The sequence below is a fragment of the Phlebotomus papatasi genome, chromosome 1 (genome assembly GCF_024763615.1).
Source record: "Phlebotomus papatasi isolate M1 chromosome 1, Ppap_2.1, whole genome shotgun sequence".
Classification (NCBI taxonomy): domain Eukaryota; kingdom Metazoa; phylum Arthropoda; class Insecta; order Diptera; family Psychodidae; genus Phlebotomus; species Phlebotomus papatasi.
The window spans coordinates 107,764,331-107,790,339 of record NC_077222.1 but is presented as its reverse complement, the minus strand read 5'-3'; the positions used below and the strand labels follow the sequence as shown (position 1 = coordinate 107,790,339).

Sequence of the window (26,009 nt, the reverse complement as noted above, 5' to 3'; positions counted from 1 at the left end):
TTTGATGATCCATAAGTCTAAATCTGTATGTTTTCTGTTTTCATTTGTTTTTTTGTAGGATTGTAATTTAGGCGGGAAAGTCGGGAAAGTGAAGGAAACGGGAGGAAGAATCTTGGCACCGATTTTGTGCGAATTCTTGTTTTTTTTTGTGGGGAGAGCAGAGACTCCCAGTTGGGGAGATTTTGCGCAAGAAATGACTTGACTAGCGTCTTGATGGGGAATCAGCTGGCTTGATTCCTCTTGGATTGCCGGCTAAATGTGTGTCTGTGCGCAGAGAGCCGGAGAGGAGAATCAAAGTGAGAGATTTCTGGTGAAGTGTAAGAGAGAGAGAGTGAAAAAGGGGCAATTTTGGAGCATTTCCACCCAGTCTTGTCGTTCATTCGCAATGAATCGCGCGCCCAGAAGCCCACACAGGGATTCCGCGAGTGAAGAAAAGGAGGAAAATTGTGTGAAAAGTCAGTAGATTTTAGTGAAAATAAATCAACCAGAAAAATTCTGTGGTATAAAGTTTGATAAATTGCTGAATGTGCAGAGCACATGGTAACGAAAATGTGATTAAAGGTGTTAACTGGTTGGATTTTTGAGTGAAATGGCCAGGAATGATTGTGAGAAAACTGTGAAGAGGAAATATCAGTAGAAATTGCTTAAGATTCAATGGAGTATAGAGCAATTCTTGAGGATTATTCCCTGGAAAATTAGTGGCTTGATTTCTTAGGAATTAGCTCAATCGTTCAATTCTTTAGGAGGATAGAGGTGAGTACAATATTTTTTTTACCTAGAAAAAAATTTATATTTTTGCCAGGAAGTTAAAACACCTGCCAAAAGGAAAATTTTGCGCACGCAGCATTTGCAGAAAATTCTCTCAGCCACAATATAACAATTATATATAATATTCACCCTCCTGTTGAAAACGCGCCCTTGTCACGCGGTTTTCTACCCATAATAACCCACAAAGACTCAGCCATTAGCACTTTCCTGGCTAGATAGGGTAATTGTGCCAAATTCCGGCCAGCTTGCAATTTCGGCCACCTTTTTTGTTCCTCGAATTTCCATGAACTTTTAGATTTTACGTACTCTAGAGATTATACAATACAAAAGAATAACAAAAAATGTAGCTTCGACAAAGGAGATGACGTAAAAAAGGCTTTGGAAGAATTCCTGAAGGGCAAGGAACTATGAGAATGAAGGTGGCCGAAATAAGGCACCAAAGCTACAGTAGAGTCTCTCAAATCTGAATCTCTCAAATTCGAACGCCGTTGGGATTCAAAATGTCAATTGTCAGGTTATGTTAGAAGGTCCGTATTGTAGGTGAATGAAAATCATATTTATGTGCTTCTTCCTGAATGTTTACATACATTATAGTCGTGTAAAATGAAAAGGAAGTATGTAACTTGCGAGAAAGTACGAGAATTTGATTCAAAGTACAATATAATCTCACACAAATTTCGTTAGTTTTGAAAAAATCGTTCGAATTTGAGAGGTGAGAAATGTCAAAAATACCCCCCGAGCGTTCGAATTTAGAAGACTCTACTGTATATCTATATTTTTATTCATTTTAAAATGTATTAAGAATGATTTTAGAGTAAATAAAGACGGTAAACTCTTTACAAGGTTCCAAGCAACACTCTTTCAGAAAAAAGAATAAAAAAACTCAATTTGTATTTAAAATATTACATTTCAAACTTGAGACTTTGACGCTTGCATGCAACTATGCCGAAATTTGGCACACTTACCCTAAAGTTCTCAAAAGAAGTAATGATTTCTTACCACCGTCACAGCCAACAAATAAAGAATTTGCATACAAATATGCTTTTCCTGCTCAATAAGAACCAGCTAAATCGTCTCTTTATGATAACGTGTTATTAAATTTTCAATGAATGTCACGTATGATATTGATTTTCTTTTTGTAAAACCCAATGGCATATGTTGAAAAGCGGGACGATGTTGCAATTTATGAATTTTCAAGTGAAACACGCACCTCTCTTTTAGATAGGTAGAGAGAACATGACTACATAAAGAAAAAAAAAACGAGAACACGTGGTATTGAGTTACAATGCAAAAAGCAAATATTTTATCTTAATTAAATGAAATGGGATGCTTTTTAAATATTATATTTTATTTCATTTTTCGTAAATTAATGTGTGCATAGGTAAATCCCCGAAATAGAATCTCAATTAATTGCCAGCAATTTAATTTAATATCATTATCAATAATCCCATTTTTCATAATTTACACAGAAGAGCGCAATTGATGGTCAAATTCTTAATTAAAATGTAATTTATGTATAGCTAAAAAAAATAAATATTTCAATGATGAAATTATAACTGTAACGAAAAATATTATTCGCAATTAAAGCACAGCATAACCACCAAAAATTAATTTAACGGGCTTACCAATTTGGAATAAATAATACCAAACGTTTTTTTACACGTTAATCATGGTAATGTTGCACAAAACATTGTAATTTATATAGCCTGCAGCATAATAAACAATATTTCTGCTAGTAAAAATAAATTTTAGTATTTATAGGGTGGAGTAATCACTTATCGCCACTTTTAGGAAAAAGTACAGTAAGGGAATGTAGGCAGCCTTCGCACATTTTTTCGTGCTTCATATTCAGGGGTGACATGATAACTCTCTCTAATTGTCCCATCGCTGTCGAGTAGCGATTATGGGCGATCGAGATAATAACCCGCATTTTTGTCGCTAGTGTCGATAATTCTCGCCACTAATTTATCGACACCACTAGAGCTGTCGATTTGTACCCTCGAAGTGAAATTTAAAGAAGATTTTACATGTTTTTAGTAAGTGAAAGCCCTCATTTATTTTATATTTATTAAATTTTATTAATATTATAAGTATAATTCTTGTGAAATTTTGTTTGTTCTGCACGGAATAGCCTCGTGCAAATTGGATACGAAAATTTATGTCCTGTTGATTCTGTACAACCACAAAATATTTTTGGACCATCCATGAAAGGCTTATCAGAGGATGATCTTATTTATACTCAGTGATTGTGTTTGACACACTGTGCCCAGGAAGTTGATGGAGATGTTTCTCATGGATTCGTTCTCGTGAGATATAATTTCACAGAGTAGGAAATGGTCTCATTTCCTGCTTGTGTTTCCTTCAGATCTTTTGCTCCTCCTTGCCAAATTTAAAACACTACAAACCACCAGAAATCACCGCGACCGCAGCAAGTCTTTGAGTGTCAATTATTGTGTGAGAATGTAAAAGACAAAGTGAAAAGATCTGCGTAAGGCAGAAATTATTATGTATAGATGATTTTTTTTACTTGCATTTCTTCCGGAAGCTCCAGAGTTGTTTTTATACCGCAATTTTCTAATCCACGCTCCAAATGAAAGTTGAGCTTCCGGGGTTTCCTCAATAGCCCAATTTCCATAAATATATAATTTATGGGTTGACTATTTTAACTTAAAATTAATAAAATTAGGTTATGTTTCACTGTCCCAAAGTGTCACAATAACGAACCGACAATGCGTGAAGAGCCGACATTCGTTTCATCTCATCATTTGAATTTAACGATACTAGAGATTCGATAGTATCGAATCGATACTAGCGAGTCAAAGTTATCATTTCACCCCAGGAATTTTTTCTGACTAAACTGTAAAATGGTCAGTGAATTGCACTACACCAACAAGTTCTCTGATCTTTTAGGCTTCTATGCATGCCTAGTTCACTATCACAGAATTGTTTTTCCTGGACAGGAAAGTGAAAAAAATATGACGATTTGTGCGATTCTTGCCTCCGGGGGCAGCGTCCACACGATGGGGGTTTGGGTTATGAGGTCACTGTGGCTTATGAGGCTTTAGTGAGGTTATGATTTTCAAGCTGGAGTTGTCTGATGGATGTGCAAAAGCTCACACATTTAGTGTTTGAAACCACACACAGTGTAGTACTTGCGAATTTTCCGCCACCGTGAAAATAATTTCCCTCCGATGCAAAAAATTATTACGCAAATATAAGCTCAAGTATACTCTTCATCCACTGTGTAAGTGATTTTTTTTAGAAATGAGTTTAACTACGAGAAATCAAATAAAATGTGCGCGATCAAAATTACCTATTTTGGGCCAATTTTCTATTTGTGATCCTAGCACCTAGGAAAGAAGGGCTTGGCTGCCTATTTTTACAATGATGATAAACCAAATGATGAACCAAATGGCTAGTGGAACCAACTCTTTGAAAATAAAGAGAAAATTTGCATCGTTTGAAACCTCACACGTGCAAAGCCTGCCTACATTCCCCTAATCTTTATCATAACTTTTGACTTCTTATCATAATTTGATACAAAATTACTTAGATGTATTGGCTCTAGATTCGTCAAAATAACAGTCCTCTAATTTAACACTGGACTATACTTAAAAACTAATTTTAATTAATAATGCAAAAATAGCCACTTCGCCGACATTTTTTACCACTTTTCGCCAGTTTTGTAACCACTTCTCGCCACTCACTCGAAAAGGTCCAAACTCGATTCTTTTAGGAAATGTTATAAGAGAGTAGGGTAAAGTGATATAATTTGGAATTAGTGTTACAAGTTGGACAATTCGCCGGTACAAGATGAACATGGCTTTTTTCTTGATAAATACAGTACAAAATTTGTTTTTAAGCACAAGGAACCAAATTATAAAACTAAAGCATTAAAAATACACAAATAAAAGTGAAGTATACTAAATTTATCAAGACAAAAAGCCCTGTCCAAATTGTACCTTTGTCCAACTTGTACCACTGTCCAACTTGTACCACTGTCCAACTTGTACCACTTTACCCTACATTCATCATTTGTTTTTCCTCATGATCACCTTATTATTACTCACTTTAAATGATTTTTCTTCACCTTTGTTTGAGAAATTAAATTATTAGACTAGGGGAAAGTACTCTCACTTCGAACGTTCATACCTTGGAATAATGTGAATTTTCTTTGATTTTCCTAATAAAAAGATTTTCAATTTAGTGAATGTTCGTAGTTAAACCAAAAAAAAACATAGAAAGTTGTGAAGTAGGAAGTTCCTTAAAAGGCTTTTAAAAAATACATATTTTAAGACGAAATATTGACTTTAAACACGCTGAAAAATATTTTGAAAATTAGTTTTTCCAGCTGAGAAGCTAAATTGCATAATGATAAGGCTCATTTCCATTTTAAAATAAGAGAAAAAAGCCCAATTTCAAAACTGCCCCAATTCAAAGGTCCCCCACTTCCCCCTACAACACATTTCCAAAGGGAAAATTCATTTAAACACTAATTATAATAAGTTTGTACTCCTTGTATACACTTATTCCAAGGTACAATGATCACCCTGATACAAAAATAAACGAACGATTAATATCAGTGTATAATCCTTTACTCTGTAAGTACAGTGCCGCTTTAAAAAATAATTATAAAAGCCACCAGACAAAGACAACGTTTTGTCTTTATTTGTCTTATCTGCAAAAGACATAGGTGCTTAATAATAATTTTATGCACTTTTTACGGAATTGTGTATTTACATAAATATAAAGTCTTTTAGTGTTCATCAAAACAACTTAATTGCTTTTGCTTTAATCAGCTAAAAAATTAGTAAAAACAAGGAGGTATTTTAACACTTTAATTGATTGATTGAAACATGTAAACAGCGTGTCTTGATTATATGTAAGGATCACAATGATCTTCATAACAAATTGCTCTGACATTCAAATTAGAAAGAGAGTATTTTATAAGCACACAATTATCAGCGGAGTTCATGATGATAAATGACTCATTGGTGCAGTTTTTTTATCTCTAATTTCCTCTGATCTTAAACGTTGCAAACACATGGTGAATCCCTCATCATCGCCTCTAAAAAAAAGCGGTTTAAATGATATAGCCATCAGAATTTTTACCAATAAAAAGTTCTTTTCTAAACTGGAGGATTCTCTTGTAAATTCCCCACAAACATTCCATCCATTAAGACATTTCAATTGTATTCTTCTGCCCTGTTTCTATTTAAATGTTTAATACCGATTTACAGTGATTACTAAACAGAATAGAGAAGTCTAAAAGTCTTTGGATTGAAGCGTGAATTTTTAATCATTTTCCCGTTCTTCACTCTCTTTTTGGGTTTTCTGTTTACAAATATTTTTTTTTATTGAGAAGTTATTGGCAGAACTTCTCACCACGAGCGTGAATTATCATCAAATAGATTGGAATTGCTAATATTGGAGGAAAGACCATGAAGTTCTACTCGAAATACTTCATGCTAAAATATTTATTGAAGAATTCCCAGAACATCGAAGGCAAATCTTTTCACAGAAAATACAAAGTAAAGTGATTATAAATAGAAACAGTAATTAAAAAATGTTCGTAAAACTCTTTTATTGAAAAAGCACTTAGAAAATTACCGGTGTGACATTCATCTTCAATTATGGACTTTTAGTGACAAAATACTTTCGTGGTGAAAGAAATAATTGGACTGTGATTTTTCCATAATTGTAATGTAACTTCTTCTTCGATCGATTTGAATGTTACACACTTTCTTAATGAAAAGAATAGACAAAGCGACCTAGCTTTACGGAATGACGACACTCATGAAATAGAGCACTCTCCGAATAGTCCTTTTGCAGGCTTTTTGTGTACATACCGGTTTAGTATTGATTTAAATTAGTTTAAAAATTAATATGGAAGTGCATATTATTGGGGGCGTTGGCATACCTGGACGAAATCAGCGCCTAAGTATTTTAAAACTCATATGCGAAAATTAAATTATGGTGAAGCTATGGTGGGATCAGGGAACACCGAACACCGAAAGTTGATATCTCTTACCGTTTGGCCGCTAGATCGAAAAATATATAGGTGATACTGAGGCACCATCAAACACGGAGTAACATCGAACACTGCATTTTTTTAATTAGATAATAGACTTCAGAGGACGATACTCGTACGAATTCACGATTCTCGTACTATAGGGCAGAGGTGAGCAAGAACCGTTTAAAACCGAACAAACGTCAAATGAAAATTGCACGTCAATGGTCAAAACCAACTCCCTGGAAAATTGCCTAAAATTTGAAGTCACTTTCTCATACTTCGATTTAAATTTATATGGGATTTTTTTTGCACTCGCTACCGTTATGCTAAATATTTAAAAAGTGAGAAGTTTTTCCGTATTATAAGATACCTTTTCGTATGGAGGGATAAATATACTCAATTTTTGTTTAAATAATTTTTTTCCTCGGAGCACTGTGAGCTGAGTCCGAGATCAATTTAGGAATTGGCTTCAGGTCCATATAAAAAGGCCAACTTGCCAGGGGGTTGGTCAAAACCAAAACGCTACCTAGGCAAACTTATTTTAACATTTATTCGGTTTGAAACGGCTCTTGCTGACCCTTGTTATAGGGAAGGATGCTTGTCCATTGAAGAAATAGTCATCATAGTCTAAGTAGCTTAGAAATAAAAATTAGTGTTCAGTGCTATCCCATGTTTGGTGGTGCCCCAGTTTCCCCTACGACAAATAAATGGAAATTTTCGGACAAAATAAATCATTTACATGTACTTTACCGATGAAACCTACCGGTCGCAACAGACGTGTCCAAAATTTCAAGACCTTTCCAAAAGATCGAAATTTAATCGATTGAAAAATAGGTCTCCTGGAACGATTTAACGACTACCTCCAAAACATATCCAAAAGTAAAAGAAAGGGTGAACTTGAGAGTAATTATAGGAATTTACACAGAACACTGGCTAAATTCACATCTTGCAAAGTTGGGTGTGTTGTGGATGTTACCTCAACTTGCGGGGTTGTGAAGAGAGTCTGGAAACAGTACAACACATTTTATGTTATTGTTTCAAATTCTCAAGACTGAGAATTAAGATCTGAAATTTGAGAAAGAAGTGCTGAAACTGGAGAATGTCAAAAGAGCGACGACAGCTCAGAATGTTCTGCAGTTCATACAGTTTTTAAAAGAAATGGAGTAGGGGAAATGCTCATAATTTTGTCCAGTTTCTTATTTTGGACACTTTGAGGATAACATTGGACACTAAAAATAAATTGATTAAAATGATGGATTTTTATTCTAATATTTGATGAATAATGAATTCTATCTAAATATTTGTTCTTTTTGGAAGATTTTAACACTAAATACGTTAAAATTTGAATATGATTTGAGTTGAAATTGCTTTGTTGAAAATTCAGTGTGAGCAATTGCTTACGAGAAATATGACAGAACTTCGTGGCTTACTTCAGTCTTATTTAGTTTTGGTGAAGTACTAACAAAGTTTGTTCGCTGTTTTTGAGTGATATTATTGAACATTCATTGAATATTGTGTTGATTCACGTTACTGATGATTTGTACATTTGACCTGAAGTGAGATTTGCCTTGTGAATTATATTTTTCGTGTGAAAAATGGGAAATTTTTTAAGACATTCACCAGTGAGGTGATGATTCTTATTTTGGACAGGTGTTTTTCTCACGAAATTTCATGAAGTTTTAGCTTTTGTGATGACTAGGTTGGACAAATGCCTGGAGAAACAAAGGAGCATCATCTCTACGAAAGAGATGTAGCGAGAAATGCCTTGAAAGGCTCCCGGAAAGGTCAGGGAATGAGCGAATCCGCACGTACTTGGAGTATAGAAGTCAACTCACTTTAATGAATGATATGGAAAGTTTCCGGGCTTCTGTGACATTCTACGTTTCCCTTACATGAACAGGAAGAGGACTTGGTAAGATTGGTTCATCAAATGAAGAACAATGGGCACCCTATTGAGGCGGATTAGCTGTCCAAATTTACAGCCAAGTTGTCCAAATTAATAACCAAGTTGTCCAAAATAAGAGCCAAGTTCATCTCTACATATCAATTCATTTTTAAACGTATTAAAACTAATTTTAGTAAAAATAAGACGATTAAAAGCTTGCCAAGTATTTAAACAACTCTTCTGAAAAGAGAGTAACAAGAAATGCCAATTAGTATAGAAAATATCGCACTTCAAACTTGGAACTTCGATGCTTATAAGCAGACTGTCCAAAATTATAAGCACTTCCCCTAAGGCTTGTTGGGTAGACATAAGCTCAAATAGAGCCTAGATGTCTACAGTCCACATCCAGAGATCGTACCATGCTCCAGATACAATCTATCTATCTAAAGGAAATCGCAGAACCTGTTTTTGTAAAAAACAGAAACCCAAAAAGCAAGGTATTGAAAGGAGGGAGGATAACGGGACCAAAAAAGGAAACGTCTAAAGATAATGTATTTTTAGGGGGGTCACTGAAGATCGAAGGTCGATATCTCTTACCGTTTAACCTCTAGGTCTAAAAATATATACGATACATAAAAAATTCGGATAAAATTAATCCGAATTAGCCAAATGGCTTAACTGCTCTAATTTCTTATCAATCATGATTTTTTGGGAAAATTTAACTTAGGATTGGATCATTAAAGATAGATAAGCTATTAGGCTCTCAAAAAGCAATTAAATTGCACGCTATTTAGGATTTCGAGACCTACGGGAACTGGGTTAAACCTCTAGTCTGAAGACCGTTTAACGGACCTAACACGTCTAAAATTAATGTATTTTTAGAGGGGGTCACCGAAGATCGGAAGTTGATATCTCTAACGGTTTGACCTCTAGCTTGTAACAAGTTGAAAAAAACGTATTATAAACTGCTCTCTCTCTCTCTGTGTAAAAGCAGTAAAACAGATATCTTTAGTATTTTCGTGAAAATCAAATTTCCGGGTTACGTAACTAATTATTCTTTGGATAATAAAATTTTTTATTCGCCTCTTTAATACTTTTTAAAGCACCCACAACATTTAATAGGTTTTTAGTTGAGAAATTCAAGTGTTTTGATGTCACATGCATCAGTAGTTGTCCTAAGTCCAAAAAGCATCACAGAGATAGCAGATACACAATCAGAACTATTACATTGTAATTGTTCTAATACATCTAGAATTAAAAATAATTCAATTTCGATATAAAAGTACAATTTTTTTTTTTTTGTTTAGACAAGAGATACTTGGTTTATTGCTCAAGGCTAAATTTTGTTTGAAATGAAAATTATCCGCTTCTTGGAAAATAATCAAAATGCAGGCAGAACATTGTTGATATAATGACATAAGTATAAGAGAACCATAACTCCCATTTAAGCTTAATTTAATTCATCGTTATCATTATTCTGCATTAACTTGGATATAGTTTCTGGTTTTATAATAGTATTTGTCATGATGTTTCTATTGTCTTATCGGACTTTATAATATAATTTCTGGATTAAACTACTTCTGCAAGAGTTCTATTCAGACAGTGATATAATGTTGGGTTTTAAAAGTGCCAGCAATTCTTTAATTAGTGCTAATTGCACAAAATATTTTGCAAGTAGACTGAATAGTATGCTCTTAGCTATTATTTCATTTGGAGAATGATGATGCTGTTTGTTGCAAAAGGTCACGAGTTCACTCAGGAATTCTCTGAATTGTGAAATTTTCAATTTTCATTTGAATGACTTTCAACTTGTGCATCAGCACAAAAAAAAACCGTGCCGTAACTGAAATACTATTTTTCCGTGAGTTTTGTGCCCAAGGAGAAAAAAACCTGAAAAGGGGTGCGACAGGAAAGGGCCGAAGCATAAAATGGGGGAGGAAACTGTGGGATGGGTTAGGAAAAGTGGCGGGAAAATTCATGCAACAGAAAGCTCGAGCCTATAATTGGAGGAAAAAAGGGGGCCGGTCTCTACTTAAAAAATGAATATAATATTGATATATTTTGCCTTTGAGTTACCTCTTCTATATGTTTTTCATCAAACATCCGACTTTATTGGATTTTACACTGAATGAAAAAGCTATTTCCAGACGCTCGTACGATTTTAGATCAGATTTTTATATCTCACATATATTGTAATTGCTACAAAACATGAAGTTATCCAGTGAGCCCTAAAATAGAGTTTGAAAAAGAAAACTGAAGTTAAAAAACACAAAAATATGGCGCTTTCGATTATTTTTGTACTGCTTCAAGCGTTCTATGTTCCAGAATTTAATTATCAATGGTACAAATCAAAGTTCCTATGATTGTCTTTGGATCTAGATCCAAAGACAATGGTTCCTATAAAAAACTACAACTCTACGAAACATTTCAGTTTCATTTGAGTACCGCTTGTGGCTCTGAAGTCGACAAAATATCTTTCTAAATCTAAATTTGAAAATAAGACATCTTGAATTTGGAAAAATTTCTAGATCTTGTTACTAACATTAAAGACCTTTAAACAGAGAAAATCGCGTCTGGATATATTTATCCGTAAATGGCTTTTAGGCTTTACACTTTAAACCTTGCTTTAAACCCAAGGCTTATGCCCTAGACACATTTACGACTTAAGCCGAAAGACGACTTAGTAGAAAATGATGGAAATGTAGTTTGACCATTATTTCTAATATAATTACACTAAGCCGTCTCTCGGCTAATCCTCAGGTCTGTCAAGGCCCTTATCCACACAGTGCAAATTCTCAAAATTCTTATCATGAACGCTTTTGTAAATTTTAATTGTTCAGAATTGTGACTTAAGAGAAATAGATCTGACTTTTTACAAAATTCAGAACTTTCAAATCTGGGCCTAACCGGCCTAACCTCAAGTCGCGTTACCCTTATGCCGTAAACACACTTACGACTTAACTTGAGAGACGGATTAGTCATAGACTGAGGAAAATGTAATATAATCATTATTTTAATTATAATTAAGTTAAGCCGTCTCTCGGCTTCAGTCGTAATTGTGTCTAGGGCAATACGGGCTTCAGACCTAAAGCCTAGCCATTGACTTAACTTATTTAAATTCTTATCAGTGAAGTTTTTGGGAAATGTTGAATTAGGGAAAAGGGGGAAAATGATCCATTCTGAAAATGTAATGAAACTTAGCAACATCAAGAACTGGGCTAAACGACTAGTCTGAATACCGTTTTATACGAGATTCAGAATTCAGACCTAAGGTATAGCTTACATAGCTTAACTTGTATGATTACGAAATGGCGAGTATTTTGGAAAAATTTTTACTTAGGATTTGAGAGAAATTACATCTATAGGCACTTTGTGAATGAGTTTAAACCAGGAGTTTAGTCAATCGTGCAATCTCAGGGAATACAGGCATGAGTTCGTATTGAGTCGTACAAGTGATAGGACTTGGTGCAGAGAGCTTGCGAAGATGGAAAATATTATTCATCAAATATTGGAAGAAAATTTCATAACTTTAATCAATTTATTTTTGACCATGTGTGAGAATCCCGTTGAATCATTCCTAATAATGATTTTTCAAGATCAAAGGTTAAAAAGTCTCTGGAGAGCGCATTTATCAACCGAATGGAGTCATATTTGGGTTCGTTGGAAAGGTCTTGGAATTTTCAACAGAACTGAATGGATTCCAATCGGCTTTGAACCGGTAATGGACCGGTTCATAACCGATAATTATTTTTTTATACAAAATTCAATTAAATTACCCCTGAGGTGTATTTTAAGAAATATTTTGAGTGATTTATAAATCGGTTTAAATAGATTGTGAACCGGTAATGAACCAGTTATGAACCAAAAGTAAATTTTATTACTCTTAAAATTATTTTGGGTGATCGTTTGAATGATTTATGAATCGGTTTAAATCGGGTGAGAACCGGTAAACAGTAAATAATGCGTGATCTAAGTCACCGATTTTAATTCATCTGAAGACATGTATTTTCAGCTGAAGTTTGTTAACCTTAAAAGGACTTTCGGGAGACAGTTCCATTTCCATATATTGGTTAGCAGTTTTTGTTCAAGAACTTATGACCGATCAGCATATATTTGCTGATCGACCCAGAAAAAATATGCTGAAAACGCTGTCTTTTTCAGCTAACTGGGGGTTAATAAATTGACCTTGAATCATTCGTAATAACGTATTTTCAAGGTCAAGAGTGAAATCGTTCCACAGAATATGCACAGGGTAAGTGGGGCACCTTTGAATTGAGGAACCTTTGAACTGGGCTTTTTGTCCTATCTTCTAGCATTCAAAGGAATGGTCTTGACTGACCGGACATAAGAGATCGGATCGGTGAAGACCATTTTCTTAAGTGCTATTAAGGAAAAGCTTACGAAAATCATGGGGCAAAGTAACCCACATCTACGATCTGCTTTAGAATCCCTCTCTGTACAAGATGCAATAAGCTTTCTACTGTTTTGCTGTTTTTTTTTTATTTGCACTACCCCTTCAATAAAATGCCCCAACCGCCTGATTTTCCTATAATCCTTTTGAAATCCGTTCTGAATGGGAGCTGTTTGTCCAATTTGCTGAAGTGGCATGGAAATCTCGCCATGACGATTCAATAAAATCGCAATTTCAAACTTTTATAGTCTCCCTTTGATGCGAGAAAGCTTCGACACATCAGGAAATTAGGAAGTCACTTAAAATGATGGCTTTCTAAATGGAAATTACTTATGGAAAATGTAGGCCAGAAATCTGCAATGTTGAGAGATATGTTTCGTAGATAGGAACATCATTCCTCTTAGCATTGAGGAATTTCATGTTATGGTGCTAAAATATGCAAATCTCCTTCCCCGTGACGAGTGGTTTTGAGAATTAACACCAGGCTGAGAGAATTTCTGGGAATGAGGAACACAAGTCCTGTGTCTAATCCCCAATTGTCTCATTGCAGGAGGTGGGACAGGAGGAGCTTGGTTCCAAAGGGCTGAAAGGGTGAATAAGGATGAGTAATTGAGAGAAGAAAATTGAATTTTGACTGAGTTTCTATTATCCTCAAATTTGCATTTATTGAATGTGGAGAAGATGAACAAATTGAGGAAACTTTCGAAGCGCCATATTATCTCTGTGATTATCGTTTGTGGAATTTACTTCCTGCTTGTGCACATTTTTGGCAATCGGGACAATTTTGGGGATAATCGTCAGAAATTGTGAGTAAATTGTTTATGGTACGGTTATCGTCGGAAAGTTTTAAGGGAAAATCTCTTGTAGGGAGCTCATTGAGGAGGGTATACAGTCGGATGAGAATCAGGGACAATGTCGAATGCCAGATCTCCCACTGTATCCGTCGGAAATGATGAATTTCCTCCATGATGAGCCTCTCATTGACTGCGGGGAGGAAGGTGACGACTGGGTGAAGTGTGAGAGATCCACATGCTTCATCCGGCCGGCTGTGATGGTGCGAAAAGGCCGGATACACTGTGATTTTGCTGATATTCTGCGCATCGATGACTTCCGCATCGAACTGGCTGATTCAGTAACCACGGAAGAGACCTACAAACTCTCAAAGTCAGACTTTGCACGAGTCAAGTGCCACAAAGTGGACAGGAGCGAGAGATGGCATGGAACTGTCTTAGGTGTGAGGGATTCAGTAAATATTGAGGGTGGGAAGATGGATGGGAAGCTAAATGTCCTCATCTATGGCTATGATTCACTCAGTCGAAATGCCTTCATGAGAAAACTGCCAAAGTCCTTTGCATATCTCACAGAAGAACTCCAGGGGGATGTTCTGATGGGATACAATGTTGTTGGGGATGGAACTCCTCAAGCACTCATCCCACTTCTTACAGGGCTGACAGAATTGGAACTTCCAGAGACGCGAAAGAGAATGAGAAACTCCAATTTTGTCAATGTCTACCCAATGATCTGGAAGGATTACGAAGAAGAAGGATATGTGACGGCTTTCAATGAAGATGTTCCAGACATTGGCACTTTTTCCTATCGTCTCAATGGTTTCGATGAACAACCAACGCATCACTACATGCGAACCTACTATCTGGCCATCAAGGGTGAACTCAATCAGTACAGAAAGCTCTGTGTTGGCCATCAACCTCGTCACAAGACCATGCTGGAGTACACAAAAGAGGTACAAAATTTGCTAATCCTTTAATTTTCAATTACTCCCATAATCTGAATTACTCTCCCAAAGTTCATGCTGAAGTACACAAAAACTCCAAGGTTCGTGTTCAGCTTCCATGGGGAGTTGTCTCATGATTCCATCAATTTGGTGGGAGTGGCTGATGGGGACTTTACGGCGTGGCTGAAGGAGTTGCATTCACGCAGTGTCCTCAACAATACTCTTCTCGTGGTGATGTCTGATCACGGCAATCGCTTTGCCGAAGTCAGGAATACGCTGCAGGGAAAGCAAGAAGAGCGATTGCCCTTCTTCGCTTTTGTCTTTCCCGAATGGTGGAAGAAGAAATATCCGGAGGCCTATAGCAATTTCAAGGAGAACACTCAGAGGCTGGTAACTCCTTTTGATGTTCACGCTACCCTCAAGGATCTCTTGAGTAAGTAAATGACATTGAGATTGAACTTTTTGTTCGCCAAAAATTGTTATATCCCAAAGATTTCAATGTCCAAGACACACTTACGACTTAAGCCAAGAGGCGGAGGAAAAAATATAACATTTTTTCCTCGGAGCACTGTGAGCTGAGTCCGGGATCAATTTTGGAAATTGGCTTCAAATTAGCTCAATATAAAATGGTCAACTTGCCAGGGGGTTGGGTATTTAGATTCTAAATCACCCTTCTAAATTTACTAGAGTATGCAAAAACTAAAAATTTATGGAAATTTAAGGAACAAAAAGATGACCGGAATTCAAGCTGGCCGGAATTTGGCACACTTACTCTATCTGTCAGTTCATTTACACCTTAGATATTTTGATTTAAATAAAAAGTTTGCAATTTTTCAAAAATTTGATCCCATGTTGCTGTATAATATCTCTCATCTTAGTTCCAAATTTGTTTGCTTACGTTAAGAATCTCACCTACAATGATCTAGTCTAGGCATATCTGTCAATTTTTAAAGATAGCTGGGTCTTCTAATTATTTTATTTAGTTTCACGACTTTTTTTTTGTAGATTTCTATTACTTTCCGATAAAAGCCAGTTTCCTTTACAAATATACGGAAAAGTTGGATATCAATGTTGCCTTACAGCCTAAAGTAACCCAACCTCCCCCTATCTAACGTTTTTGTTTTTGCCACATTAATTTTATCTCTGAAAATTTAGATCAACTAACCTCCTGACCAAAGAAGTGCTCTTGCAGAAGAATCCCAAAATTCCCTTGTGTATCCTCAATAGGAACAGTGGAGGAAATTGAGACAATTTTCAGAGACTAAATTACTTTTTGGCAAGAAGGGCGCACTATACAGCACCGAACCGAAAGCTTTGGCGAAAAGTAATGTCGACCATTTCTTCAGTGGTCTACGTTCTCTAAAATATCTATAAATTGATATAGATATCGTCTTCTGAATTCTAATATCTGAATTGAAAAAAAATGCAGTGTTTAAATTTTACAACTACCCCCTGTTTATTTCTGCCCCAGTTTCCCCTAAATAATAAAGGTTTTCTTGAAAAATTATCATAAAGCTTATTTAAATCCGATTTAGATAGTTTTAAGTGGTACTATATTCAAAATAAATTTTTTATTGAATTTGAAAAAGGGAATTTTATCTTTATTTATTTTTTTTTGTTTTAAAGAAAAGTAGGGGAGACTGGGGCAAAGTTTGTCAAAATGAAAATTTCAATATTCACTATTTTCTAAAATAAAAGAGACTGAGGCTTGAAATTTTTATTATAGATAGCCTCTATGAACCTTCCTAAACTTACAAAGTTTCACGGGATTCGAGGAAGGATTTTGTAAAATAAAAAATAATGAAATTTTGAGACCTGTTTTTGGAATATTTGGCTTATAGAAAATATCAATAGGGGAAAGTACTCTCCCTTCGAACGTTCATGCCTTCGAATAATATGAATTTTCTTTTAATTTTCCTAAGACCCCTGCACAATTCTATTAAATATTAGTTAGCTTATTATTAATTATTCGTAATTACGTGATAATTATGTGTAAATCTCTAAGGAAACATAAAATTAACTCACATTATTCGAAGGCATGAACGTTTGAAAGGAGAGTACTTTCCCCTACTGATTAGCTCAATTTAAGCACATTTCTCGTTAAGATAGACAAAAATTATCTTCGACAAAGTTGTAGAAGAATGAATTTCCTATAGAAATATGTCTATTTGATACTTTTAACGTTTGCGAGAGTGAAACGTCGCAAATTATCCGAAGACTGACAAAATTTGCCCCAGCAATTTTGAGATTCTCCATAAAATCTACTTTTAGAAAATGATTCGAAAATCACATTTCTTTCGAGATAGAGGAAAATAGTCTTCTGCAATGTTGTAGAGCAGTAAATTTACTATAAGAATATGCTCATTATAGAACGTTTAAGTTTTCTCAGAGCTCGTGAATGAATTAAATATGCGTTTTGATAAGTCTTGCCCCAGTCTCGCCTAATCTAACAAGCCTTTTCTATTTAAAATTTCACCATAAATCTATTTCTACTTCTATTTTTACGATCTCAAATTAAAATTTTTAAAGATAAAAACATTTCCAAAAAATCTCTAAAGGGACTTTTCTTTGGTGGAAATTACAATAAAGAAATATAAGTTTAAAAATTTAATTTTAAAACCCAGTCTTGGTGAACTTGGTGGATTTCTGAAGCTAAAAGCTTACTAAAGACCCTAAAAATATAATTTCTTGAAGAAAATGCCAGGAAATTAGTCAAAAATTGAATGAAAAATGTTCTTTACTTTTCACGAAATTTTTTCTGCAGTTTTTTTTTCAAAAAATTCACCAAACCGATTTTGATTATTTTAGAAACATTTTGGAAAGCTTAAAAAATTTCAAGAATCTCTTCTAACAAAATTGTAGTTTTTTTTTAGAAAAGTTGACCGGAACCAAAAGTTTCCCAAGAGTTCTCATAAAAGAATTGTAGGGAGTTTTTAAAATGAACATTTTGTACAATATATCTTTAAGAATAAATCACAATAAATCCATTTTTAATTCAAATTGAATTATTTAGGAATTTTGGAAAATTTATAAAACTCAAGATGCCAGTAAAGGAGCTTTTCTTGGATGGAAATGGCCTTAAAGTGAACTTAATTTTAAGTGTTTTTGAATGAAATTTAGAGTTATACTTTTTTTAATTTATTAAGTATCGTGTAGGGGATATTTCCCCATGACCCTTGATTGCTCCTTCTAATATGGTAATTTGTGTTGCAAGAATCTGTAAGTGATATTGATTGGCTAGGCATTGAATAAAGTTTCTTAACACGTAGATAATAAAGACCGCTAAATAGCTTCTCCTTCCTTTTCTACTTCTTAGAATGAATAAATAATGTTAAGAAGTTATTTTCAGACTCAAATACGCCCCCAAATTTTCACGCGGAAGCTATCAATTTTAATGAGGATATTTTTTGGTGAAGAGCTCACCTTTAAAAGAAAATATTTCATTTTGTTTAATTTGCAGAATTGCAATCTGGAGGCACTAGAGATTCCCGACAGGAGCATTCTCGGGCTATTTCCCTGTTTGATCGCATTCCGGAGACGCGATCGTGTGCTGATGCCTATATCGAGCCCCATTGGTGTGCCTGCTTGAACTGGCGCCAGATCAATGACACTTCCCTGGACATTGTCGTCCGGGCAGCTGTCTCCATCGTGGACACGATCAATCTCTTTACTCATGAACATCGGAATCTCTGCAGTTTGCTGACACTCAGTGAAATCAATTGGGCAGCCAAATTGGCTCCTCATGACAATTTGCTGCGCTTCAAGCAGAACAAAGACTTTGATGGCTTCCTGGCGGATCTGTCCTCGACAACGCAAGTCTTTACGGAGATGTACCAGATAAAGCTGACCACGAGCCCCGGAGGAGCAATTTACGAGGCCAGTGTCACGCATGATCTCACCATGCATGCATTCTCCGTGAGGATGTCAGACATATCTCGAGTGAATCAGTATGGGAATCAGGCCAGGTGCATCATGGAGACCCAGCCTGAACTGCGAAAGTACTGCTACTGTCGGCAAGATTGAATGCCGCGGCATCCCTTGCATTCTAGTCGAATCTCATGAAACTGACCAAAGAAGATCATCTTCTTCTAACCCTATCCTTACAACTTTTCGACTCCCAACGCCTTTCAATCCTTCCCTAAACCCTTTCCGCTCTTTCCCTTCCCTCTGAACCTCTGTATCAGTGTAAAAAGCCAAGATGTTGCTCAAAATGTAGCTGAGGTGATTGAAGAAAGAAAAAAAACAGTAATTTTTTCTTGGACACAGAGAATTTTATTTATTGTTCCACTGATCAATTCTATTTTTTTTTTTTTTTTGAAGAATCACCTGAAATGGATTCAAGAGGAATATTGCCTCCCATTCTCCTTTTATTTTTGATTTCATTTCCTTTTTGTGACGCAAAAAAAAATAAAAGGACTTTGGAAGGAAGAGAGAATGGATAGATTTTTGGGTTTTTTTTTTGCAAAAACAAAAAAAATGTTTTTTTTTGTAACCCTTTTAAAAATTCAACTTTGCTTTTGTCACTAAAAACACACAGAAAATGCTGAAATACTGCCGCGCCCTCCCCAATTGATGTGTCATCTCTCTCTCTACTTCTGTTCAGTGGACTCCTCGTCCTCGTCAAAATTCTCTTCCTCCCCATACTCTTCGCTGTTCTCATCATTTTCCTCCGGTTCAACCTCAATGTCAGGAACCAGGTAGTACTGAAGAGGATTTGGCCACAAATCGTCCTTGATGAGCTGTAAGTAAATAAGAAATTAGTGGAATGAGCATGTTTTGTAACCGGAATTTACCAGAAATGTTGCTTTTGATTTTGCTACAATACGCGAAAGCAAATGATTTGCAGTTTTGACTGGATTTTATGGGGAAAAGCTTCTTCAGTTGTGACTGATATTGAGAAGTCAATAAATTGCAATTTTTCGCTTGTTAAACCGAATGATTCAAATGAATTTGTAAGGCGAGCATTTAATTAAAATTGACTGAAAATGAGATATTCTTCAAAACCATCTTGTAATAGGATTGACGCATGATGCATATGCTTCATTCAAATTCTCTAATGGATTAATAAAATTCTTTGATGGAGATCGACTTCTAAAACGTTCATATGGATTTTTTAATAAATTAATTTTCTCAAACCCAGAAATATTCAAGTTAATTAAAACGGGATTGTAGGGCTCTCATTGATAGCGGAAAGTGGTCTGCCTTTGAACATTTATTTTTTTCTCTTATTTCCCAAAGGAAATATTCTATTTCGTTAACTCTTTCCGGACCGCAGCATATGCTGCAAGCCAATTTCATCTTTTTTTAATCAAAAATATCTAAAAGCTCAGGAATTAATTGAGGTTCTACAAAAAATATCTTATATTTGGACATCCTTATAGTTTGTAATCATCCACAAGAATAGGATTTTTATCAGTCCTGAATAATTAAAAAACATTGTTTTTCACTGAATATTCATATGCTGCTTTGGGTACTCAGAGTCCCAAAAGAGACGAAAGAGTTAATCGAAATTAATAGAAAATAATTAGTTGTATTGACTTTGGGGTTTTACTTTGGAAAATAAGAGAAAAATTGAAATATTCAAAGTCTGCCGCATTCAAAGGCAGGCCACTTTCCCCTATACGATTTTTTTCGCATATTTCTAAAGGAAGCTGAACCTACAGTGATTTTATTTAGTTCCACAATTGTTTTTCAGAGTTAGATCACGTTAAAACCTAGTTCTATTTATTTATTTATTTACTTCTCAAAAGTGTGCTTAAGTTGTGTCTGCCTCCGACTTACCATTACCGGCCTCCCCGGCCTCCCCAGGTAAAATGCAGAAACCCTGGTTCAGTAACCGTTTAAGCCAACTCAAACTAAATCAGCTCAATAAATCGTCGGTTGCGGCAACCTCTGTCGTATCTGCATTTCTTTTGTGTCAGCATTTCACGCAAGAGGGGACGTCTGTATTGTAGTTGCTCCGAATGCAGATACGGCAGAGGTAGCCGCAACCGACGAAATTACAAATTAATTATAACTTAGATGTTCAGTTTGAGTAGACTCATTTGGCATGGTAAGGAAAGTGGGGGAAGAGCAAAGCACAAGATATGGGATTGAGTGACAACGGACTTCAGAGACGCACGTGCTGTTGCCACTGAACTCAACTAGGTAGAAGAAATATTCAGAAAATCGTTTCCTTTAGAAAATATGCGAAAGAAATCTTTTGTCAATGTAGCCCTACTTCACACTATGCTTTAATCTTTAAATCTTTAAATTATTCCTATAAATTATTCTCATAAATTGCCATACAGCTGATTAGATTAGCTTGGCAAACTTGCTCTCTCTTTATGACTAACCTAGCCCCAATCAAATGTAAACATATTGTTAAACCGAAACATACAACCAGTGAAAGGACATTTCCACCGTTTAGTTCTGGAGGTTGAAATCAACGCTAAGACGGTGGTGGACGCATTGAGAGATGGGAAAGATCAAGAATGAGATGAAATAAATTCAATTCAATTCTATGAGATCTTTAGGACCTTGGATACGACAATTTTTTTGGTAAAATATAAATGGCAACAATTAGCACAAAAAAAAATTAAGGAGATAAACGCCCTCCGGATTCAGATGCGTCAGGTGATGCAATACTTTCAAGACAGGAAAATACTAAATTCTTTGCCAAAGCTTTCGGTACCTCAACGTGACTTCCTCAGTGGCTAAAAAGGTGTGAACTTGTACACTCAGTCCCGGCATTATGCACCTGACGAGATTATGCACATACAATTATGCAAGTTTACCTGCCATTGGGGGTAATACAAAAAAGAAAGTTTTTGCCAGAACATCCATTGAGTACTCAGCGTCTCAAAAGATGCGAAAAACTTAACTCAGGACAGAAATCTAATAAAAATTAAATAATGATAACAATGGGGGGGTCATCGAAGACCGGAAGGTAATATCTCTTACCGTTTGTCAGCCAGGATGGAGAGAAGTTGAAAAAAAAACACGATTGTTAAAACTGCTCTCTCTTGGAATTCGAGCAGTTAAAAATGATTAGCTAAATAATTAAAACTTAAAAATTATTTCTATTTTAAAAATTTAACTAAACTGAATATTAAACTTAAAGCTGCAAGCTGCCTATCTTTATCATAGTATTGGATTATGGATTAAGTAAATTATAGAATCCTTTGAAATTGAATTATTAGAAAGCTTAGAAGGAATGAACGGTGGTTGTTGGCCTTCCTATAGTAAGAATAGGCGAAATATTCGTCTGGATAAAGGCCTCTACACATTGGGAGGCATTTTTGTCAAAAATTGCTCTTTTGAACGAAATTCTTGGCGCTGCGCTGTAGGTGGAAACGTCAAAATTCTGTCAAAAATGCATTTTTTACGAAAATTGCTCCTAATGTGTAAACGCCTTAAATCTTTTTCAATTATTCTCTTTATTCATATTTTCCCAGAAAAATATTTAGTTTTAAAAATACCGATTTTTTAAGACGTAAGAAACAATAATGAACCAAACAACAATTATTAACCAAAATAATTACAACTTCAAATTATTTTTTTTAATAGCTATACTAAATACAGGGGGGCGACATTAGCTCTGAAAAATGCGACCAGTTTTAGTGTAATTTTTTTCCTGTTTTCGTACACATTTCACGAGATATCTTCAAAACTACGTAGGTTGCCAATTTGGGGTTTTCGGTTGCCTCTTCGTTATTAAATTGACTTTTATTTTGTATTAGTATTTTTTTTCTAATTCATTCTACAATGACAGAAAACAGCTAATAAACTCAAAAGTTTTTTCGGCTCGCTAGAAACATATGGGAAACATAGGAAATGTCATGCCCCTCACGGGTAAGTAGGTTCTTTTACAATCGGGCTACTTTTTTATTCGAGTTACAGTTTAAATTTGGAAAAAGTTTATTGACATTTTTCGAGTTAAAGCATGATTATCGAAAGAAGCAAATGTGTTCAAGTTTGTGGATATGCTTTTTTTAGTTGAGTTGTAATTTATCATAACTAAAGGGTTTTCGTAGACTTTACAATAATTAAACGAATTAACTAAATGTTTAACCGATCCTTTAGGACTCTTCTTCTTGCTCTTTTTTAATTAATTAAAAAGTTTTTTTTATTTCAAATAAAAAAATGACTGGAAAGAATGGCCTCTACACATTGGGAGCAATTTTTGTCAAAAATTGCTTTTTTGAAGGAAATTCCCTGTAGCGTTGTAGGGGGAAACGTCAAATTTCTGTCAAAAACGCAATTTTTTACGAAAACTGCTCTCAATGTGTAGACGCCTGCATATAACCAGACAGTGATCATTCCACCGTAATTGTGCCTAAAAATATGACGAAGAAGACCCCTTGTGACTGACGAAAGAACTTCGCAAATACGACAAAGTTTAATTGTATTAAAAAATATAATTCTTTTTAATAAAATCTGGTAAAATCAATCTACAAATTCGTAAAATTGTTGTAAATAAAAATATTTTTATTCAATTGAATATTGAATTAATTTCTTTCTGGAAGTTTTTACTCTCAGGACTTGTAACAAAAGGAATATTAACAAAAATTATTTTAGTCAAGAAATAAATAATACGATCCTATTATAATTTATTAATTAATAAAATGTTAAATATTGAAATATCCAATGCAAAGAATTTTTCTTAATATGTAGAATAATTCCTTAGAAAAATACAGGAAGAAAAGTGATAAGATATTCTGCATTTCGTTTCCTCTAGTGTAATCAGTGTTATGTAGTCTTCTAATGAAACTGAGCACTATCCCAACATTATCAAATTCTATCCAATTCCTACGAGTTTGTTTACTGAGTAAGAACTTGAAATATAGTTCAAAAAGTTTATTATAAAAATTCCCTTTTAAAAAACTTTAGAGTTCCAATGCGAAATTTTGTAATTATTTTTGTCTTACAATTTACCAAAGAATAAAGTGACTTACCTCAGCAATTTCATCGTTGATGGGATCTGAGTTGTCGGTGAACCAGTCAAAGAATGATTTGAACTCCAGATTCCTCTTTCTCCTGTTCCCAGCCGGCTTAAACTGAAGAGCCTTCAGCAGATCTCGTCCCTCGCGCCAGGTGATTGTGGTACTTGTGGATGTTGGCCCATCTGAAAATCCCAATCAATCTCAGTTAAAACAGCCTCAATTTAGGGTCTGACCAGAAGTGATACCCACCACTTGATCCAAGGCAGAACTCCTTGGTGATGAGTTCATTCTCGAAGAAAGGATTCTTCTCGAAGAAAAACTTGAGGCGATAGCCTGATTTAATGTCATCAAACTCCTCCACAACCAATTTCTCAAGATAATGGAGGCATTCTTCTTCCTCCTCCTCCAGGATTGACGATATTTGCGGATGATTGACAATAGCTGTGACCCAAAAGCTTGGAATGCGTTTAATGATTTGGTTTCTCTTCTCAAACAATGGCTTCCTCAGCTTGTTGTATTTCTGTTCCACTTTGAGTATCTCCTCGCTGGCCTTCTCATTCAGGGCATCAATCTCATTCTGACATGCATCTATGTGCTCCAGAGCCTCAGATTCCTCCTCATTCATCTCTTGCCGACTATTGCCATCCTCAGTTTTGGCCTTTTTCGGGGACGAAGCCATAATTTGCTGCCTTCTAGCGTGTCACTCAGCACTCCTGGAAAGCCTTCTGCACACTCAATCTCTTCCCAGGCACACCACCTTTATCAAGTGGGAGAGATTGGATGGAAAATTTTCCTAGTTTTCCAGGAAAATCACAATCACTTGCAAACACTCGGTAATTCCGGCAACAAGCGCGGCGACACAATTGTCAAACTTTCTCGGCCTTCGTTAAGTTTTCACCACCGGCGGCTTTTTTTTGGGACAAATAATGCGTAAGTGTATAAAATGTAATTTATTTGTACAATAATGTATTGAATGGTAATTAAACTTTATTTCCATTTTGTTAAAAATATTTTTACCTAAAAATATTGAAATTAATTAAAACAATATTTTTGTTCTAAAAATGATCAAAAAGAAGCCAGTTTTTTACCTCTTGGAAATTTTCAAGATGATTATTTTAATTTTTATTGTTTTAATGGTAGATTAAATAGCATCTAAATTCACTTGAAGTATACTATGGTAATTTCAGCTTCTTTACCAACCGATATTAGGAAGATATCGTAATATCGGACCGCAAATGAATCAATATAAATTAAATTTCGGTTTTTTAACATGCCGGATTTGTAAGCTAAACAAGATTAAAAAAAACATTACGAATGTAGGACTTTTTTACTCCTTGACTAAAAGAAATCTATTCTAAATCCCTTCAATTGAAAATAAAAGTGTAATTTTTTAATCCTCAGAAGGAGAAGAAAAGAAATTTAACAAGTTCAAAAATGTAAATTTCCATGATCGAAGAGCTCCCTGGCGAAAGATCTGATAAGGCCCTTAAAGAACTCCCATATGGCAAAGATAGAGTTGCTGTAGGATTAAAAGAAAAGCTTAAGGGATAGGGTGACGGTCGCATACGTCGAATAGAAAAAAGAAGGCCTAGGCTGGAGTTTATTTCGCTATCAGGCGGAAAGTAAGATGAAAAAAACTGAAAAATAATAGGTGAAATGAACAATTTGGAATAGTCTCCCAAGTAATGATGAGAGACAGACTTCTTCTGAACTTTTTTGTTCCCTAGCTGATTAGTTGCTTTTTGTTTTCTTATCCTCTGTTTTTGTTTTTTTTCTATATTCTTTATTTTCGCCCAAGACTTCCACATGTAAGAAGAAAGCTAATAAAACTTGGAGTGGGTCAAAAGCAAAATTGATGGGGGTAACCGATCAACGAAAACTCTTGTAAAGGGTACATAATTAGAAAACACTCAGGATGAACTGTCAGCCCAGATAGAGTTTAATATCACCGAAAATCACATTCTTTCTCCGTGTTAAAAATGCTACACCTTTCACTTCCCATTTTGAGGATTAGTTTTAGGGACAAGGCACATTATGTACTCAATCAGGCAGGGACTTTAGTCGCTGAACCGATTAGTCTTACACACAATATTTCAAAATGTATAATATTTTAGAATATATACAATTTGTTAAATTGTTGGTCACTCGGTGGGCAAAGGCCAAAACCAAAACTCTCAGCGAACACTGGAGATGAACTTCCTTCCACTTTTCTTATGTAGGATTGATAAAGAGATCATCTACAGTGCAAAAAAAAAGTGAGGAAAAAAGTTTAATTT

General features: G+C 35.1%; 2 protein-coding genes across 2 annotated transcripts; one reads left to right on the top strand and one right to left on the bottom strand.

The window, feature by feature from the left end:
• Positions 1-2: 2 nt before the first annotated feature.
• Positions 3-19,070, top strand: LOC129799138 (uncharacterized). The gene is made up of 5 exons (XM_055842806.1): positions 3-753; positions 13,628-13,883; positions 13,945-14,818; positions 14,882-15,242; positions 18,270-19,070. The coding sequence occupies exons 2-5, from the start codon at positions 13,759-13,761 to the stop codon at positions 18,830-18,832; spliced, it is 1,923 nt and encodes a 640-aa protein (XP_055698781.1). The 5' UTR covers positions 3-753; positions 13,628-13,758; the 3' UTR covers positions 18,833-19,070.
• LOC129799163 (protein SET) lies at positions 19,059-24,632 on the bottom strand. Its single transcript, XM_055842840.1, has 3 exons — positions 23,983-24,632; positions 23,746-23,915; positions 19,059-19,548 (listed from the first exon to the last, which is right to left on the bottom strand). Exons 1-3 carry the CDS (start codon positions 24,410-24,412, stop codon positions 19,399-19,401), a joined length of 750 nt encoding a protein of 249 aa, XP_055698815.1. The 5' UTR covers positions 24,413-24,632; the 3' UTR covers positions 19,059-19,398.
• Between the last annotated feature and the right edge of the window lie 1,377 nt (positions 24,633-26,009).

Excerpts from the sequence above, each read along its gene's own strand:
- LOC129799138 (XM_055842806.1), top strand. The coding sequence starts at position 13,759 with ATGAACAAATTGAGGAAACTTTCGAAGCGCCATATTATCTCTGTGATT. Across the intron at positions 13,884-13,944 it reads GGGGATAATCGTCAGAAATT|GGAGCTCATTGAGGAGGGTA; the intron begins GTGAGTAAATTG and ends AATCTCTTGTAG. Across the intron at positions 14,819-14,881 it reads TGCTGGAGTACACAAAAGAG|TTCATGCTGAAGTACACAAA; the intron begins GTACAAAATTTG and ends ACTCTCCCAAAG.
- LOC129799163 (XM_055842840.1), bottom strand. The coding sequence starts at position 24,412 with ATGGCTTCGTCCCCGAAAAAGGCCAAAACTGAGGATGGCAATAGTCGG. Across the intron at positions 23,916-23,982 it reads GTTCTGCCTTGGATCAAGTG|ATGGGCCAACATCCACAAGT; the intron begins GTGGGTATCACT and ends TGGGATTTTCAG. Across the intron at positions 19,549-23,745 it reads TCAACGATGAAATTGCTGAG|CTCATCAAGGACGATTTGTG; the intron begins GTAAGTCACTTT and ends ATTTACTTACAG.